Raw genomic sequence first — 19874 nt, 5'->3', positions numbered from 1 at the left:
AACTCCGATTCAGTGAGGTGTACCTGACTGGCCTCGTTACAGTCACTACATCCCTCCCCCTCTGAGCCTGAAGACGTTGGCTGGGTTTTGTTTTGTAACTCCTCCTGGAGCGTTATCGTACTGGGTCAGGTTTCTCTAACTCTTCCTCTGATACGGGCGCCGTGTGACACACAGGGGCTCGCCTCACGCACCCGGAGCATCTCGGAGAACATTCATTCTCCTCTTCAGGAGCAAAGGCGTCAAAGGCAGTGACATCTGCTGTGTCCATCCCAGCCTCTGAGGTATCTTCAACACTTGATGGAGAGGGAGAGCCTACAGGTTCTGGAACAGTTGGAGATGTTGTCAATTCAATGGGATGTTAAAACCAAGGAGCCCGGCATGTTTTGCTCCTGCATTGTTTGCGGGTTTGCAGTTTTCAGAAGGTTCATGTTGTTTGTTCAGGACCATCACACCTACCTGAACATTATACATCACTGGACCTAACCTTGTATCAACCATGCCTCTTACCCATGTAGGAGATTCCTGTGATACCTACACCAAATTTCGTCCCCTAAAGTAAACTGTCTCTTCTGTGTCGGCAGTCCTAATGCCAACTCCACCCCTCCCTCCCCCCACCGATGCAGGGTCTTCTCCTCATCAGCGCCTCTGCTGGAGCTATCCCTGTAGTTGCATGAGGGGCAGTCCGATAATCAAACAGGAACCGGCACAGTGCGGTATCTTATGAAGCTGTGGGCTGTTTCTTTAAGCCTCCAAAGTTTGGACTGTTCTTCCCACCAGCCCATTGGATGATGGATGGTATGGAGCTGTCCTTACATGCTGAATGCCATTCAACTTTAGGAAATACACAAACTCCGTGCTGGCAAATGATGGCCCGTTATCCATGACCAACACTTCCGAGAATCTGTGCACTGCAAAAGGTACACGCAGTTTTTCTCTCGTCGTCCCCGATGTTTGGTGAATGAACTCTATACATGTCCATGAGCGGGCATCCACAATGACTGAGAATATTCACACCTGCATAGTTACCGGGTCATTCCCATGAATGTAGGGGAGCTGCTGACTATAATTTTTGTTTTTGTTGGCACACTAGGCACTGCCCCACCGATGTAGCTATGTCTGCATCCAATCCTGGCCACCCAAACATAACTTCATGCCAACAACAGAAGTAGAGAAGTACAGCATGGAAACAGATCCTTCAGTCCAGCTTGTCTGTGCTGGCCAGATATCCTAAATTAACCTAGTCCCATTTGCCAGCACTTGGCCCATATCCCTCTAAATCCTTGCTATTCACTTACCCATCCAGATGTCTTTTAAATGTAATCTATTCACCCTATCCATGCCCCTCTTGATTTTATAAGGTCACCCCTCAGCCTCCGATGCTCCAGGGAAAACAGCCCCAGCCGATTCAGTGTCTCCCTATGGCTCAACCTGTTCAGCCTCTCCCTGTAGCTCAAATCCTCCAACCCTGGCAACATCCTTGTAAATCTTTTCTGAACCCTTTCAAGTTGCACAACATCTTTCCTGCAGGAGGGAGTCCAGAATTGAATGCAATATTCCAAAAGTAGCCTAACCAATATCCTGTACAGCTGCAACATGACCTCCCAACTCCTGTACTCAATGCTCTGACCAATAAAGGAAAGCATACCAAACGCCTCTTCACTATCCTATCTACCTGCGACTCCGCTTTCAAGGAGCTATGAACCTGCACTCCAAGGTCTCTTTGTTTAGCAACACTCACTAGGACCTTACCATGAAGTGTATACATCCTCCCTGATTGGCTTTTCCAAAATGCAGCACCTCACATTTATCTGAATTAAACCGTATCTGCCACTCCTTGGCCCATTGTACTGCATCACCAATTTTGGAGTCACCTGCAAACATACTCACCATACCTCCAATATTCACATCCACATCATTTACATTATGACAAAAAGTAGACCATGTATTGATCCTTGCAGCACACCGCTGGCCACAGCCTCCAGTCTGAAAAGCAAGCCACCACCATCACCCTCTGTCTCCAACTTCAAGGCAACGTTGTATCTAAATGGCTCACTTTCCCTGGATTCCATGTGATCTGCAATATCTCCATTTCGGAGACCCCTGGATGACCCAGATGGAGATCAGTCAGTATTTGGTGGTGACCTTGCTCCCCATAATACACTGCCATCCTCTACTGTGATCTGGTCTCTCCAAAATGGTTTCAGTTCTGGTTGTGATGGCTCTTTGATTTCCTCCATCACTACCAGCTGTTTTAGTTTTGCCAGGACTGGATCTTTCTGTATCCAAAGTCTGATATTGTCAGCTGTGACGGGAAGTGTGTACAGGAAATTTAAAAACATTATGGACTATTCCAGGGGTGGTCGAACCGGGGGTTGTATCTGCCAGTGGGAGGCAACTCAATGCATCCACATTCACTACTTGGCCTCCGGGATGGTGCTCCGAATTGTAATTATATGCACTTAGTCTTGGAGACCACTATCAAATTCAGTCTGAAGCTATGGGCAGCACTGTCTTGTTCACTTTAACTGGACCTAGCAGGGGTTTATCGTCTGTTATTATTACAAATTTACATCTATAAAGGTATTGGTGAACATCCTGACTCCAAATATGATCGCTAACCTTCCTTCTCTATCTGGGCGTATTTACACTCTGCATCAGGCGAAGTGCTGGATGTATACAGTATTGGGTGTTCCTCTCCATTGCGCCGTCTATGAGCTAATATTACCCTGATGCTATACAGGGAGACATCATATATCAATCCCAGATCTCACTTGGGATCATAGTATGCCAACACCTTACAGGATGATAATTGAAGCATAAACTTCCTACTTTTGCATTCAATGCCCCTCACCATGAACCATAATATTCTATTAACTTTCCTGATGACTTGCTGTCTCTGTAAATTAGTCTTCTCATGTGCTGTAACACCCAGATCCCTCTGCCTCTCACAGCTCTCACTAGTTAGATAACATGCTTCTTTTTAATTCCTTCTGCCAAATGCAAGATCTTTGCCCATTCACTTAACCTACCGGTATCTTTTTATAATCTCCTCATATTCTCTTTCCCACATTCTTTCACAATGTGTTAAACAGGCAAAGATAAATGTTTTTGAACAGAGTCCAAGTCCACACTTTCAGCCACAGCTTTATTTCAGGTAGCCACACTCCCCTCCCTAAGATTACTAACTCTTCATATTTATGCCAGTAGCTCACACCCAGGTCACCCTTCGTTCATATCTGAACAACCTGTTCCCTGGTTCCATTCAGTCTCAAATAACCCTGCAGACATTATTAGCTCATATCAGATTCTCTTTTTAACTTTTTAAATAAGTCTACGACTAATAATAATAAAACAAACATGATATACAAATGATAACATGCTGTATTCCCATTTTTGTTTGTATATTAAATTCCAATCATCTTGTTTCCAGTAATTCCAACAGTTTCTTTGAGACAGCACAAAGAAGATCAAAGAACAAAGAAAATTATAGCACAGGAACAGGCCCTTCGGCCCTCCAAGCCTGCACTGACCCAGATCCTCTATTAAAACCTGCTGCCTATTTTCTAAGGATCTGTACCCTTCTGCTCCCTGCCCATTCATGTATCTGTCTAGATGCATCTTAAATGATGCTATCATTCCCACCCCTACCACCTTCATTGGCAACGCGTTCCACGCACCTTCCACCATCTGCGGAAAGAACTTCCCATGCATTTCTCCCCTGAACCTTCCCCTCTTACTTTGAAATCGTGACCCCCCTAGTAATTGAGTCCCCCACTCTGGGAAAAAGTTTCTTGCTATCCCCCCTGTCTATACCTCCCATGACTTTGTAGGCCTCAATCAGGTCCTCCTTGAACCTCCATCTTTCTAATGAAAATCATTCTAATCTACTCAACCTCTCTTCATAGCTAGCACCCTCCACACCAGACAATATCCTGCTGAACCTCCTCTGCACCCTCTCCAAAACATCCACGTCCTTTTGGTAATAAAAGGTAGAAAAGTACAGCACAGAACAGGGTCTTTGTCCCATGATGCTGTGCTGAGGTTTAATCCTAATGTAAAATATAATAAATTAACCCACGCACCCCTCAACTCACTGCTATCCATGTGCATGTCCAGCAGTCACTTAACTGTCCCCAATGACTCTGCTTCCACCACCACCGCTGGCAACGCATTCTATGCATTCACAACTCTCTGCGTAAAGAATCTACCTCTGACATCTCCTTTATAGCTTCCTCCTAATATCTTCAAACTATGACCCCTCATACCAGTCAATCCTGCCCTGGGGAAAAGTCTCTGGCTATTGACTCTATCTATTCCTCTCATTATTTTGTATACCTCGATCAGGTCTCCTCTCTTCCTCCTCCTCTCCAGAGAGAAAAGTCCGAGCTTATTCAACCTCTCTTCATAAGGCAAGCCCTCCAGTCCAGGCAGCATCCTGGTAAACCTTCTTTGCACCCTCTCCGAAGCCTCTGTATTTTTCCTGTAGGAGGATGATCAGAACTGGACACAATATTCCAAGTGTGGTCTCACCAGGGACTTGTAGAGCTGCAGCAAAACCTCGCGGCTCTTAAACTCAATCCCCCTGTTAATGAAAGTCAGAACACCATATGCTTTCTTAACAACCCTATTCACTTGGGTGGCAACGTTGAGGGATCTATGGACTTGGACACCCAGATCCCTCTGTTCCTCCACACTGCCAAGAATCCTGTCTTTAATCCTATATTCAGCATTCGAGCTCGACCTTCCAAAATGAATCACTTCACATTTATTCAGGTTGAACTCCATCTGCCATTTCTCAGCCCAGCTCTGCATCCTGTCTATGTCGTGCTGCAGTAGCCCTCTATACTATCGACGGCACCTCCAACCTTTGTGTCATCTGCAAATTTACTAACCCACCCCTCAACCTCCTCATCCAAGTCATTTATAAAAACTACAAAGAGCAGAGGCCCAAGAACAGAGCCCTGCGGGACCCCACTCAACACTGACCTCCAGGCAGAATGTTGGCAGAAAGTTCTTTCCATATACAGCCAACCAATTCTGAAACCAGATAGCCAAATCTCCCTGTATCCCATACTCCCTGACTTTATGAATGAGCCTACCATGGGGAACCTTATCAAATGCCTTGCTGAAGTCCATTCCTGATGAAAGGCTCTGGCCCGAAATGTCGAATTTCCTGTTCCTTGGATGCTGCCTGACCTGCTGTGCTTTAACCAGCAACGCATTTTCAGCGCTGAAGTCCATATATGCCATATCCACTGCTCGACCTTCGTTGACCTGTCTTGTCACCTCCTCAAAGAACTCAATAAAATTTGTGAGGTATGACCTGCCCCTCACAAAGCCATGCTGTCTGCCTTTAATCACATTATGCTTTGCCAAATAGTCATAAATCCTATCCCTCAGAATTCTTTCCAAAACCTTGCTGACCACAGACATAAGACTGACTGGTCTGTAATTGCCAGCGATTTCCCTATTACCCTTCTTGAAATAAGGAACAACATTCGTCTCCTTCCAATCCTCCAGCACGACTCCTGTGGAGAATGAGGAGGCAAATATCCTCGCCAGCGGCTTAGCAAGCTCCTTTCTCGCTTCCTGGAGCATCCCAGGATAAATCTGGTCTGGCCCGGGGGACTTATCAATCTTAATATTGTCCAAAATTTCCAGCACATCAACTTCATCAATCTTGATCTGGTCAAGCCTGTATCCCAGCTCCTCTAAGTTCTCATTCACAACAAGGTCCTTTTCCTCAGTGAAAACCGAAGCAAAAAAACCTCATTCAGGGCTTCCCCTATCTGCACAGACTCCACGCACAAGTTCCCTCCGCTATCCCTGATCGGCTCTACCTTCTCCCTGATCATTCTCTTATTCCTCACGTATGAGTAAAATACCTTTGGGTTCTCCCTAATCCTTCCTGCCAAGCCTTTTCCATGCCCCCTCCTGGCTCTCCTCAGCCCAGTTCTGAGCTCCATTCTAGCAAGCCTGTAATCCTGTAAAGCTGTGCTAGATCCTTGCTTCCTCCACCTTACATAAGCTGCCCTCTTCCTTTTGATGAGAAGCTCCTCTGTTCTCATCATCCAAGGTTCCTTAATCTTACCCCTTCTTACCTGTCTCAGAGGAACAAATTCATGCATCACAATGTGGCGACAGAACGATACACAGTATTCCAAATGTGGCCGACCTAAAGTCCTATACAACTGTAACATGACCTGCCAACTCTTGTATTCTATACCCCGTCCAATGAAGGTAAGCGTGCCGTATGCCTTCTTGACCACTCTGTTAACCTGCGTTGCCACCTTCAGGGAATAGCACCCAGATCTCTCTGTACATCAATATTCCCCAGGAATTTTCCATTTATTGTATAGTTCACTCTTGAATTGGATCTTCTAAAATGCATCCTCGCACATTTCCCCGGATTGAACTCCATCTGTCATTTCACTGCCCAACTTTCTCATCTATCTATATTCTGCTGTATTCTCTGACAGTCCGCTTCACTATCTGCTACTCCACCAACCTTAGAAGTAGGAGAATACTTAAGAGGGAAATCAGGCCGGCAAAAAGGGGACATGAGATAGCTTTGGCAAATAGGGTTAAGGAGAATCCAAAGGGTTTTTATAAATATGTTAAGGACAAAAGGGTAACTAGGGAGAGAATAGGGCCCCTCAAAGAGCAGCAAGCAGCCTTTGTGTGGAGCCGCAGAAAATGGGGGAGATACTAAATGAATATTTTGCATCAGTATTTACTGTGGAAAAGGATATGGAAAATATAGACTGTAGGGAAATAGATGGTGACATCTTGCAAAATGTCCAGATGACAGAGGAGGAAGTGCTGAATGTCTTGAAACGGTTAAAGGTGGATAAATCCCCAGGACCTGATCAGGTGTACCCGAGAACTCTGTGGGAAGCTAGAGAAGTGATTGCTGGGCCTCTTGCTGAGATATTTGTATCATCGATAGTCACAGGTGAGGTGCCAGAAGACTGGAGGTTGGCAAACGTTGTGCCACTGTTTAAGAAGGGTGGTAAGGACAAGACAGGGAACTATAGACCGGTGAGCCTGACATCGGTGGTGGGCAAGTTGTTGGAGGGAATCCTGAGGGACAGGATGTACATGTATTTGGAAAGACAAGGACTGATTAGGGATAGTCAACATGGCTTTGTGCATGGGAAATCATGTCTCACAAACTTTATTGAGTTCTTTGAAGATGTAACAAAGAAGATTGATGAGGGCAGAACAGTAGACGTGGTCTATATGGACTTCAGTAAGGCGTTCGACAAGGTTCCCAATGGGAGTCTGGTTAGCAAGGTTAGATCTCATGGAATACAGGGAGAACTAGCCATTTGGATACAGAACTGGCTCAAAGGTGGAAGACAGAGGGTGGTGGTGGAGAGTTGTTTTTCAGACTGGAGGCCTGTGACCAGTGGAGTGCCACAAGGATCGGTGCTGGGTCCACTACTTTTTGTCATTTACATAAATGATTTTGATGAAAGCATAAGAGGTACAGTTAGTAAGTTTGCAGATGACACCAAAATTGGAGGTGTAGTGGACAGCGAGGAAGGTTACCTCAGATTACAACAGGATCTGGACCAGATGGGCCAATGGGCTGAGAAGTGGCAGATGGAGTTTAATTCAGATAAATGTGAAGTGCTGCATTTTGGGAAAGCAAATCTTAGCAGGACTTATACACTTAATGGTAAGGTCCTAGGGATTGTTGCTGAACAAAGAGACCTTGGAGTGCAGGTTCATAGCTAATTGAAAGTGGAGTCACAGGTAGATAGGATAGTGAAGAAGGTGTTTAGTATGCTTTCCTTTATTGGCCAGAGTATTGAGTACAAGAGTTGGGAGGTCATGTTGCGGCTGTACAGGATATTGGTTAGCCCATTGTTGGAATATTGCATGCAATTCTGGTCACCTTCCTATTGGAAAGATGTTGTGAAACTTGAAAGGGTTCAAAAAAGATTTACAAGGATGTTGCCTGGGTTGGAGGACTTGAGCTGTAGAGGGAGGTTGAATAGGCTGGGACTGTTTTTTTCTGGAGCATCAGAGGCTGAGGGGTGACCTTATAGAGGTTTATAAAATCATGAGGGACATGGATAGAATAAATAGGCAAAGTCTTTTCCCTGGGGTCGGGGAGTCCAGAACTAGAGGGCATAGGTTTAGGGTGAGAGGGGAAAGATATAAAAGGGGCCTAAGGGGCAACTTTTTCACACAGAGGGTGGTGCATGTATGGAATGAGCTGCCAGAGGAAGTGCTGGAGGCTGGTACAATTGCAACATTTAAGAGGCATTTGGATGGGTATATGAATAGGAAGGGTTTGGAGGGACATGGGCCAGGTGCAGGCAGGTGGGACTAGATTGGGTTGGGATATCTGGTTGGCATGGACGGGTTGGATTGAAGGGTCTGTTTCCATGCTGTACATCTCTATGACTCTATGACCAGCTCCTGTATGGCCCCTTCCCAAATTGGTCTTTTTCCACACTGCTCTAGAAAACCCTCCTGGATGCTTGTTACAAATTCTGCTCCATCTCGACCTCTAACACTAAGCGAATCCCAGTCAATTTTGGGAAAATTATAATCTCCCGTTACCACCACCCTGTTACTCCTACATCTTTCCATAATCTGTTCACATATTTGTACCTCTACCTCGTGCTCACTGTTGGGCCGACAGTAGTCCAGCCCCAACATTGTTCCCGTACCCTTCCTATTTCTGAGCTCTGCCAGATTAGAACATAGAAAGATACAGCGCAGTACAGGCCCTTCGGCCCTCGATGTTGCGCCGACCGAATCCTACCTAACCTACACTAGCCCAATAACTTCCAAATGCCTATCCAATGCCCGCTTAAATGACCATAAAGAAGGAGAGTTCACCACTGCTACTGGCAGGGCATTCCATGAACCCACAACCCGCTGTGTAAAGAATCTACCCCTAACATCTGTCCTATACCTACCACCCCTTAATTTAAAGCTGTGTCCCCTAGTAACACCTGACTCCATTAGCGGTAAAAGGTTCTCAGTGTCGACCCTATCTAAACCCCTAATCATCTTATACACCTCTATCAAATCTCCCCTAAACCTTCTCTTCTCCAATGAGAACAGCCCCAAGTGCCTCAGCCTTTCCTCATAAGATTTTCCTACCATTCCAGGCAACATCCTGGTAAACCTCCTCTGCACCCGTTCCAATGCCTCCACATCCTTCCTATAGTATGGCGACCAAAACTGCACACAATACTCCAGATGAGGCCGCACCAGAGTCTTATACAACTGCAACATGACCTCAGGACTCCGGAACTCGATTCCTCTACCAATAAAGCCCAGTACACCATATGCCTTCCTCACAGCACTATTTACCTGGGTGGCAACTTTCAGAGATCTGTGTACATGGACACCAAGATCCCTCTGCTCATCCACACTACCAAGTAGCCTACCATTAGCCCAGTAATCCACCTCCTGTCTTTGTCAAACAGTCAGATAGCTGAGTGCTGCTATCATTTCAGTTTAGACATTTCTCTGTTCTCCAGTATTTGTTCTAAAACAGTAATATCAATCCTCAGACTTTTCTCATAGCTCCACAGAGGCCGTATCCTGTCACTAACTCACCCTTTAAGAACCCTTGACATTTATCCAGCTCCTCACAGCCAGCTCAGGAGCAGAAACGCCGGTACTGAAGCAGGGTCACTGGATCCAAAAAGTTAACACTGCTTTCTCCCAATAGATGTTGCTGAGATTTTTCAACAATTTCTGTTTTTGTTTCTGAATTCCAACATCTGCAGTTTTTCCCTTTTTTCTAAAGTTTAATATCTGTTGTACAAAATCAGGGGTTTGAACCACTGCCAGACCATACCTAGAAAGGGATCATTCCACAGACAGAACACACCCAGACAAGGAACATACCAGGAGAGGGAACAAACCCACAGAGGGAGCACACTTACAGAGGGAATACACCCAGAGAGGGAACACACTGACAGAGGGAACACTCCCAGAGAGGGAACACTCCCAGAGAGGGAACACACCCACAGAAGGATCACACCCACAGAGGGAACACACCCACAGAGGGAACACACCCACAGAAGGATCACACCCACCGAGAGAGCACACTTACAGAGGGAATACACCCAGAGAGGGAACACACTGACAGAGGGAACACTCCCAGAGAGGGAACACACTCATAGAGGGAATACACTTACAGAGGGAACACACCCACAGAGGGTACACATCCAGAGAGGGAACACACTTACGGAGGGAACACACCCACAGAAGGTACACATCCAGAGAGGGAAAACTCCCAGAGAGGGAACACACTCACAGAGGGAACACACTTACAGAGGGAACAATCCCAGAGAGGGAACACACTTACAGAGGGAACACACCCAGAGAGGGAACACACCCACAGAGGGAACACACCCACAGAGGGAACACACTTACAGAGGGAACACTCCCAGGGAGGGAACAGACTCACAGAGGGAACATTGACAGATAGAATACACTCAGAGAGGGAACGAACTGAAAGAGGGGCCATTCCCACAGAGAAATAGCAGCTTTACAATACAGTACCCACCAAGAGGATCCTCCTTGCCATCTTTATCGGGGATTGTGAATATTCCAACAATCTGGTGGCCTGCCTTTTTGAGTTCCTTGTACACCTCTTGGCCAAACAGACTCTGTCCAATCACAGCAATCTTCATCTTCCTTCAGCACTAAGACACAGGGAAACCAAACACTGGGTATTGCTGGAGGGAGACAAAATGACAATGATTCACTCTCCTTAATGATGCTGTTATTGGAAAGACCAAGTCCATCGCAGGTTGGAATCTGGTCAGTATATCCCACAACAATTCCCAGACAAAACAAAACACAATGATCCTAGTCACCTGATAGGTATCTATTACCTTTTTGGGTTCCCACCTTCTCTGGTCTCCAGTTTCTTTGTTTGTTCCATTATCTCTGATTCACAAAGTTCTAGGTTCAGGTTCTAGTCCAGAAGTCAGATGAGGGAGTGTTGCACTGTCGGAGGGTCAGTGCTGAGGGAGTGCCGCACTGTCAGAGGGTCAGTGCTGAGGGAGTGCTGCACTCTCGGAGGGTCAGTGCTGAGGGAGTGCCGCACTATCGGAGGGTCAGTGTTGAGGGAGTGCCGCACTGTCAGAGGGTCAGTGCTGAGGGAGTGCTGCACTGTTGGAGGATCAGTGCTGAGGGAGTGCCACACTGTCAGAGGGTCAGTGCTGAGGGAGAGCTGCACTGTCGGAGGGTCAGTGCTGAGGGAGTGCTGCACTGTCAGAGGGTCAGTGCTGAGGGAGTTCCACACTGTCAGAGGGTCAGTGCTGAGGGAGTGCTGCACTGTCGGAGGGTCAGTGCTGAGGGAGTGCCACACTGTCAGAGGGTCAGTGCTGAGGGAGTGCTGCACTGTCGGAGGGTCAGTGCTGAGGGAGTGCCACACTGTCGGAGGGTCAGTGCTGAGGGAGGGCCGCACTGTCAGAGGGTCAGTGCTGAGGGAGTGCTGCACCGTCGGAGGGTCGGTGCTGAGGGAGTTCCACACTGTCAGAGGGTCAGTGCTGAGGGAGTGCCGCACTGTCGGGGTCAGTGCTGAGGGAGTGCTGCACTGACGGAGGGTCAGTGCTGAGGGAGTGCTGCACTGTCAGAGGGCCAGCTTTATACTGGAGGGATTTCCAGGATATTGGTCCAGCGACGGTGAAGGAACTTGCTGCAATATTCCCAGTCCCTGACCTGTTTGTGTCACCGCTGTGTTTATGTGAACATTGAACAGTGAACATTACAGCAGTACAGGCCCTTCGGCCCTCGATGTTGCACCGATCCAAGCCCACCTAACCTACACTAGCGGGGTCAGTGGGGGAGGGGTCAGTGGCGAAGGGGTCAGTCAGGAAGAGGTGTCAGTGAGGGGAGGGGTCAGTCAGGGGAGGGGTCAGTCAAAGGGAGGGGTCAGTCAGGTGGAGGGGTCAGTGAGGGGGAGGGGTCAGTGAGGGGGAGGGTTCAGTGATGGGGAGGGGTCAGTGTTGGGGAGGGGTATGGGGAGCAGGGTCAGTCAGGTGGAGGGGTCCGTGGGGGTGGGGTCTGTGGCGAAGGGATCAGTCAGGGAGAGGGGTCAGTGAGGGGAGGGGTCAGTAAGGGGGATGGGTCATTCGGGGGAGGCTTTAGTGAGGGAGAGGGGTCAGGGTGGGAGAGGGGTCAGTGTGGTAGGGGTCAGTCAGAGGGAGCGGTCAGTGGGGAGGGGTCAGTGGGGGGAGGGGTCAGTGGGGAAGGGGTCAGTGAGGGAGGGGTCAGTGTCAGGCTGTCACATGGTTCTGTCATAATGGGGGGGGGGGTGTGTGGAGCTGCCCCTTTTCCTGGCGGTGGGGGGTCAGTGCGGAATTCCATCCGACCATTGCCGCAGTGAACACCCGCTGTCCCTCAGTCCCTGTGTCCCTCTGCCCCTCTGTCCCGCTGTCCCTCTGTCCCTCTGCCCCTCTGTCCCGCTGTCTCTCTGTCCCTCTGTCCCGCTGTCCTGCTGTCCCTCTGCCCCTCTGTCCAGCTGTCCCTCTGTCCCTCTGTCCCGCTGTCCCTTTGTCCCTCTGTCTCTCTGTCTCTCTGTCCCTCTGTCCCTCTGTCCCGCTGTCCCTTTGTCCCTCTGTCCCTCTGTCTCTCTGTCTCTCTGTCCCTCTGTCCCGCTGTCCCGCTGTCTCTCTGTCCCTCTGTCCCGCTGTCCCTCTGCCCCTCTGTCCAGCTGTCCCTCTGTCCCTCTGTCCCGCTGTCCCTTTGTCCCTCTGTCTCTCTGTCTCTCTGTCCCTCTGTCCCACTGTCCCTCTGTCCCGCTGTCCCGCTGTCTCTCTGTCCCTCTGTCCCTCTGTCCCACTGTCCCTCTGTCCCGCTGTCCCGCTGTCCCTCTGTCCCTCTGTCCCGCGGTCTCTCTGTCTCTCTGTCCGGCTGTCCTGCTGTCCCTCTGCCCCTCTGTCCCGCTGTCCCTCTGTCTCTCTGTCCCTCTGTCCCGCTGTCCCTCTGTCCCTCTGTCCCGCTGTCTCTCTGTCCCTCTGTCCCGCTGTCTCTCTGTCCCTCTGCCCCTCTGTCCCGCTGTCCCTCTGTCCCGCTGTCTCTCTGTCCCTCTGCCCCTCTGTCCCTCTGTCCCGCTGTCCCTCTGTCCCGCTGTCTCTCTGTCCCTCTGTCCCTCTGTCCTGCTGTCTCTCTGCCCCTCTGTCCCTCTGTCCCGCTGTCCCTCTGTCCCTCTGTCCCGCTGTCCCTCTGTCCCTCTGTCCCGCTGTCTCTCTGCCCCTCTGTCCCTCTGTCCCGCTGTCCCGCTGTCCCTCTGTCCCTCTGTCCCTCTGTCCCGCTGTCTCTCTGCCCCTCTGTCCCTCTGCCCCTCTGTCCCTCTGTCCCGCTGTCCCTCTGTCCCGCTGTCTCTCTGTCCCTCTGTCCCTCTGTCCTGCTGTCTCTCTGTCCCTCTGTCCCGCTGTCCCTCTGTCCCGCTGTCCCTCTGTCCCGCTGTCTCTCTGTCCCTCTGACCCAGGGACAAGGCTCCGAGCTTTGAGAACCTCTCGCTGCTGTTTCACAAAGATACCCACAGAGTCCCTCCAACCAGATCCACACCCTGACCCTGATCCAGATCCACATCCTGATCCAGATCTAGATCTTGATCCTGATCCTGACCCTGATCCAGATCAGATCCTGATCCTGATCCTGATCCAGATCAGATCCTGATCCTGATCCAAGTCGCTGCCCCCATGGACCTGACCACTTCAGCTCGGAATCTACACCGGGTCCTGCGAGCCCGTTCCAAATCCCACGCCAGGATCATCCAACTGACAAACAAATGCAGTTTGTTGTTTAAAAAGATGTTGTTTTATCGCCAGGTGACCCTGCAATAATGATCTATCCCGCCATGAATTTGCAAGTCCATGTCCTGAGGGTTTAAATATTACAAACAGTTTATATTTTATCCAAAATCCATCCGACTCCCCAAATTGTCAGTTACCTGATTGTAGCTTCCGGGTCTCCGGATGATTGAAAATACAAGACCCACTTCACAGAGGGAGCCCCCGGGACAGCTCTCCAACTTTGCAGAGCTTTGGGAGTTCAGAGTCTCGAAGGGACTTCCAGAGAGAGTTCAGGATGGAGCCCGCTGTGTCCCACAGAGTGGCCGAGACTGGAATAGACTCAGGCAGGACTCGCCTCTGCTGGAACTCCGGAGGAAAGGATTGGTTTGGCATTGACCCAGAGACATTCCACAGCGTCAAGAGAGGACGGGGAGAGAGGATTAGTATCAGTGAGGAAGACTGACTGACTGACACTGACTCCCACTGGAATACAGTCCCACCCACACATACACACACACACACTGACTCTCACTGGGGTACAGTCCCACACACACTGACTCTCATTGGGGTACAGTCCCCCACACACTAACTCTCACTGGGGTACAGTCTCACACACACTGACTCTCACTGGGGTACAGTCCCACACACACTAAATCTTACTGGGGTACAGTCCCACACACACTGACTCTCACTGGGGTACAGTCTCACACACACAGACTCACTGGGGTACAGTCCCACACACACTAACTCTCATTGGGGTACAGTCTCACACACACTGACTCTCACTGGGGTACAGTCCCACACACACTGACTCTCATTGGGGTACAGTCCCACACACACTAACTCTCACTGGGGTACAGTCTCACACACACTGACTCTCACTGGGGTACAGTCCCACACACACTGACTCTCACTGGGTACAGTCCCACACACACTAACTCTCACTGGGGTACAGTCCTACACACACACTGACTCTCACTGGGGTACAGTCCCACACACACTAACTCTCACTGGGGGACAGTCCCACACACACACACTGACTGTCACTGGGGGACAGTCCCACACACACTAACTCTCACTGGGGGACAGTCCCACACACACATACTGACTCTCACTGGGGTACAGTCCTACACACACACTGACTCTCACTGGGGTACAGTCTCACACACACACACTGACTCTCACTGGGGGACAGTCCCACACACACACACTGACTCTCACTGGGATACAGCCCCCGTCTGAGGTTAATGTGTAAAATTAAAGCTTGTGTGATTGGGGTCGTATATTGAGATGGATAGAAAGCTGGTGACAGACAACAAAAAGTAGGTCTTTTTCTAAGTGGCAAGCAGTGACTATTGGGATTGGCACTAGGAACCTAGCTATTCACATTATCTTTTTAAATCATTTGAGGGACATGGGTGTGGCTTGCTGGTTGCAGTTTTTATTGCCCGTCCCTAGTTGCCCCCTTGAGAAGGTGGGGGAGAGCTGCCTTCGTGATCCGCTGCAGCCCATGTGCTGTAGGTAGACCCACACTGCCCTTAGGGAGGGAATTCCAGGATATTGACCCAAGTCAGGATGCTGAGAGGCTTGGAGGGGAACTTGCAGGGGGTAGTATTCCCATGTATATTGTCCTTCTAGATGGAAGTGGTCGTGGGTTTGGAAGGTGCTGTCTGAGGATCTTGATGAATTTCTGCAGTGCGTCTTGTAGATGTTGGTGGATGTGGTGTCAATCCAGTGCTGTTGGAGTAGGACCCATCCAGGCAGAGGTGGACACTGCAGATGCTGGAAATTAGAGTCAAGGTTAGAGAGGTGCAGGTCAGGCAGCATCTGAGGAGCAGGAGAATCGACACTTTGGGCAAAAGTCCTTCATCAGGAATGAGGCTGGGAGCCTCGGGGGTGGAGAGATAAATGGGAGGGGGTTTGGGGCTGGCGGGGGAAGGTAGCTGGGAGTGCAATTGGTGGATGAAGGTGGTGGTGAAGGTGATAGGTTGGGGAGGAGGGTAGAGCAGATAGGTGGGAAGGAAGATTTACAGGTAGGACAGGTCAGGTCATGAGGACAGTGCTGAGCTGGAAGTTTGAAACTGGGATGAGGTGGGGGAGGGGGAAATGAGGAAACTGTTGAAGTCCACATTGATGCCCTGGGGTTGAAGTGTTCCGAGGCGGAAGATGAGGCGTTCTTCCTCCAGGCGTCAGGTGGCGAGGGAGCGGCGGTGGAGGTGGCCCAGGACCTGCATGTCCTCGGCAGAGTGGGAGGGGGAGTTGAAATGTTGGGCCACGGGGTGGTGTGGTTGTTTGATGCGGGTGTCCCAGAGATGTTCTCTAAAGCGCTCTGTGAGGAGGCGTCCAGTCTCCCCAATGTAGAGGAGACCGCATCGGGAGCAATTGGTACAATAAATGACATTGATGGATGTGCAGGTGGAACTTTGATGGATGTGGAAAGCTCCACATGTGGAAGGGTGTGGAAAGTATTCCATCACACTCCTGCCTTGTGCCTTGTAAATGGTGGACAGGCACTGGGGAGTCAGGGGGTGAGTTACTCGCTGCAATATTCCTAACCTCTGACCTGCTCTTGTAGCCACTGTGTTTATGCAGTGAGTCCAGTTGAGTTTCTGGTCAGTGTTAACTCCCAGGATGTTGAGAGTGGGGATTCGGCGATGGTAACACCATTGAATCCAGAGTGTGGTGCTGGAAAAGCGCAGCAGGTCAGGCAGCATCCAAAGAGCAGGAGAACCGACGTTTCGGGCTGATCGATGTTGCCTGACCTGCTGTGCTTTTCCAGCACCACACTCTCGACTAGAGTTTGGAACAATGAGGGATAGATTCATTGAAGCCTATGAAATTCTAACAGGATGAGACAGGGTAGAGGAAGGAAGGATGATCCTGATGATGGGGGGAGTCCAGACCAGGAGTCATTGTCTCAGGATGCAGTGTAGGCCATTTAGACTGAAATGAGGAGAAATATCTTCACCCAGAGACGGGGGGATGGCATTGCCAAAGGAAGCAGCTGAGGCCAAAACATTATGTTTTCAAGAAGCAGATAGATATAGCTGTAGTGGCTAAAATGGTCAAGGAATACGGTGGGAGAGTGGGAGTGAGGCACTAAGCCGGATGGTCAGCCATGATCATATTCAATGGCAATGCAGACTCAACGGACAGAATGACCTACTCCCACCCCTCTCTTCTATGTTCCCTCCGAGCCTCACACCATCCCGATTTGGAAATATATCGACATTCCTTCAGTCAAAATCCTGGAACTCCAACACACCACCTCCCCCAAGGGCATTGTGGGTCTACCTACAGCACATGGACAGTTCAAGAAGGCAGCTCACCCCCACCTTCTCAAGGGGCAACTAGGGACGGACAATAAATACCAGGCCCAGCTAGTCCCTCGGCTGAGTTTTTAAAAAGTCATCCGCACCCCATTTCTGACTTTCTCTTTACCAAGCACTCCACAGAGAGTATTCTGTCCCACCAGAGTTGCGGAAATGTTTCAAAACCTAATGTTTATTTTAAAACCCCACTGGAGTATTTTCTATTGAGATGTGCTATATCTAAATGATCAGATAGAAGAGATGAACGAACAAAGAGATTGAACTGTTTTCGTATTGACTGATTATTCCAATTGGGTCATTAATGACATAGAGCAGAGATCACAGCTATAGATTACACAGAGGAAAGACTGGACGTTGGATTATTGGGATATTCACACCCCAGGGAAGAGGTGAACTTTGGAACAGGTTCCATAGTGAGTGGCCAGGTGGGCAGGAGAGTGCAGGTCTAGCAGTTGGAATATGAGGTGGTGTGCTGCTGGATCGAGAATTGTCTGTGATTCCCTCCACAGTGGAATAGCTCCCGGATGGGGAGGGAAGGAGCTGAGCACATTTTGGAACTTTCTGGAAAAAGGGGAGAGTGACACAGCTAAAGTAAACTGTCAGCTCTCTCCTGTGAATGGGCTTGGTGTCTGGGCAGAGTCCAGGATTGCGGATCATTGTGGTTAAACTTCAACGTTCCCGGCTCCTCCTACAAGGTCATTGGCCCCGTCATTGCTGAATCAAGGTTACCTCTAGCTTCACACCAGCCAGTGAGGGACTGTAATTGGAGCAAACCGTGGGATGATAAACACAGCCCAGCAGGAGGACTGCTCCAGGAGAAAGAATATTTCTATCCTGTTCTCACGAGGCCCATGTGCTGCCTTGTAAAGTCAGTCAGGACTGACCTGAACTGTAACGATAATATAATTGATAATATTAAGACTGCATCTTGTGGTGCAGTGGTAGTGTCCCTACCTCAGAGCCAGTAAATATAGGTTCAAATCCCACCTGCTCTAAAGGTGTGTAATAACACCTCTCAACACCTTCCTGAAGAAGGGCTTATGCCCGAAACGTCGAATCTCCTGTTCCCTGGATGCTGCCTGACCTGCTGCGCTTTTTCAGCAACACATTTTCAGCTCACACCTCTCAATAAGTCAACATAAAAATGTCCCATTCATGATGTTATTCTGACAAGACTGGACTGGAAGAAGAGAGAAGAGTTTAATGGAGTGCAAGATACAAAACTGTACTCAGTAATCGATATATATTTAAAGAAATTATTATAATATTGAAGAAGATTAGAGAACCCTACTCAAAGATAAGGATGAACTAAGGGCTCGAGAAACAGAATAGTGGCAACTGTGTAAGGAGGGAGCAGCCTCACGGAGTGTTCAGAAAATCCTCCTTTAAAGCTGTGGCTGTGTACCTGGAAATCAGGAACAACTTTAAGTGAATCACAGATCCCCAAGAAGTCACGACTAAAACTAAACTTAGGTTCCTTTAGATATTTCGTGCTCAGAGAAAAAAACACATTAGATTGCAGTACAAACACCAGAAACACACTGTGTCAATGACTTGAGGTAACATGCAAAGGCAAACAAATCAGTGAAAATAAACAGGAATGCTGTACAGTTCGGTACTTCAGGATCGATCTCAGTAGAACCCCTTTAAAACTTTATTAGAGTGAAATGGCACACATCTCTCAGCCATAGACACAGAGAGATGTACAGCACAGAAACAGACCCTTCAGTCCAACCCATCCATGCTGACCAGATATCCTAACCTAATCTAGTCCCACTTGCCAGCACCCAGCCCATATCTCTCTCAACCCTTCTATCCAAATGCCTTTTAAATGTTGTAATTGTACCAGCCTCCAACACTTCCTCTGGCACTTCATTCCATACACGTACCACCCTCTACATGAAAATGTTGCCCCTTAGGTCTCCTTTATATCTTTCCCCTCTCACCCTAAACCTATGCCCTCTAGTTTTGGACTCCCCCACCCTGGGGAAAAGACCTTGTGCATTCACCCTATCCATGCCCCTCATGATTTTGTAAACCTCAATAAGGTCACCCCTCAGCCTCTGATGCTCCAGGGAAAACAGCCCCAGCCTGTTCAGCCTCTCCCTGTAGCTCAAATCCTCCAACCCTGGCAACATCCTTGTAAATCTTTTCTGAACCCTTTCAAGTTTCACAACATCCTTCCTACATTCATAAAGAAAATAACCTTTAAAATAAAGAAATATTAAAAATATGGAAAAAATACAATATTAAATTAAGTGCTGTGAATATTTAAGGTTAAAGAAGCAATCAAGTGCTTGCTAAAACTTGGTGAAGTTTTCATTGACAATACTCTATCTAGTGGCATAAAATAGGACAAATAACTGAGGCTGCTGAAACCTGAATCAAAAACAGAAATTTCACGAGAAAGCAGTGTTCATCTTTCGAATCCAGTGACTCGTCATCGGTTCTGCTTCTTAAACGTTAACTCTGTTTCTCTCTCCATAGAGCCTGCCAGACCTGCTGAGTTTCTCCAGCACTTGCTGTTTCTGCTCCATCCAGTGGCAGCAGGTGGAACTACACCTGGTGGAACCCAGGCCATCAGTGCAAGTCGAGAAGCAGAGCCAGGTCAGGAGCAGGCACCGGCCAGTTTAAAGGAAGGAACAGGATTGGGAGCCTTGCGGTCAGGAGGCTCTGGGGTTAAGGGCAGGAACCAGATGAAGGCTGTGGGATTTCAGGACTGAGTGTAGGAATGAAGCATGAGGTAAAAGCTTGA

General features: G+C 48.9%; 1 protein-coding gene across 1 annotated transcript in view; it reads right to left on the bottom strand.

The window, feature by feature from the left end:
• The window catches only part of aldh1l1 (aldehyde dehydrogenase 1 family, member L1), a 101953-nt gene extending 87810 nt beyond the window's left edge, over positions 1-14143 (bottom strand). Inside the window, exons 1-2 of the mRNA XM_060835297.1 lie at positions 13946-14143; positions 10547-10718 (exon numbers count right to left, since the gene is read on the bottom strand). Of these exons, the coding sequence (XP_060691280.1) occupies positions 10547-10673 (127 nt within the window). The 5' untranslated portion in view covers positions 10674-10718; positions 13946-14143. The remainder of the gene's footprint in view (positions 1-10546; positions 10719-13945) is intronic.
• Between the last annotated feature and the right edge of the window lie 5731 nt (positions 14144-19874).

The sequence above is a fragment of the Hemiscyllium ocellatum genome, chromosome 14, assembly GCF_020745735.1.
Source record: "Hemiscyllium ocellatum isolate sHemOce1 chromosome 14, sHemOce1.pat.X.cur, whole genome shotgun sequence".
NCBI lineage: Eukaryota > Metazoa > Chordata > Chondrichthyes > Orectolobiformes > Hemiscylliidae > Hemiscyllium > Hemiscyllium ocellatum.
This window is presented reverse-complemented; position numbering and strand designations above follow the sequence as displayed.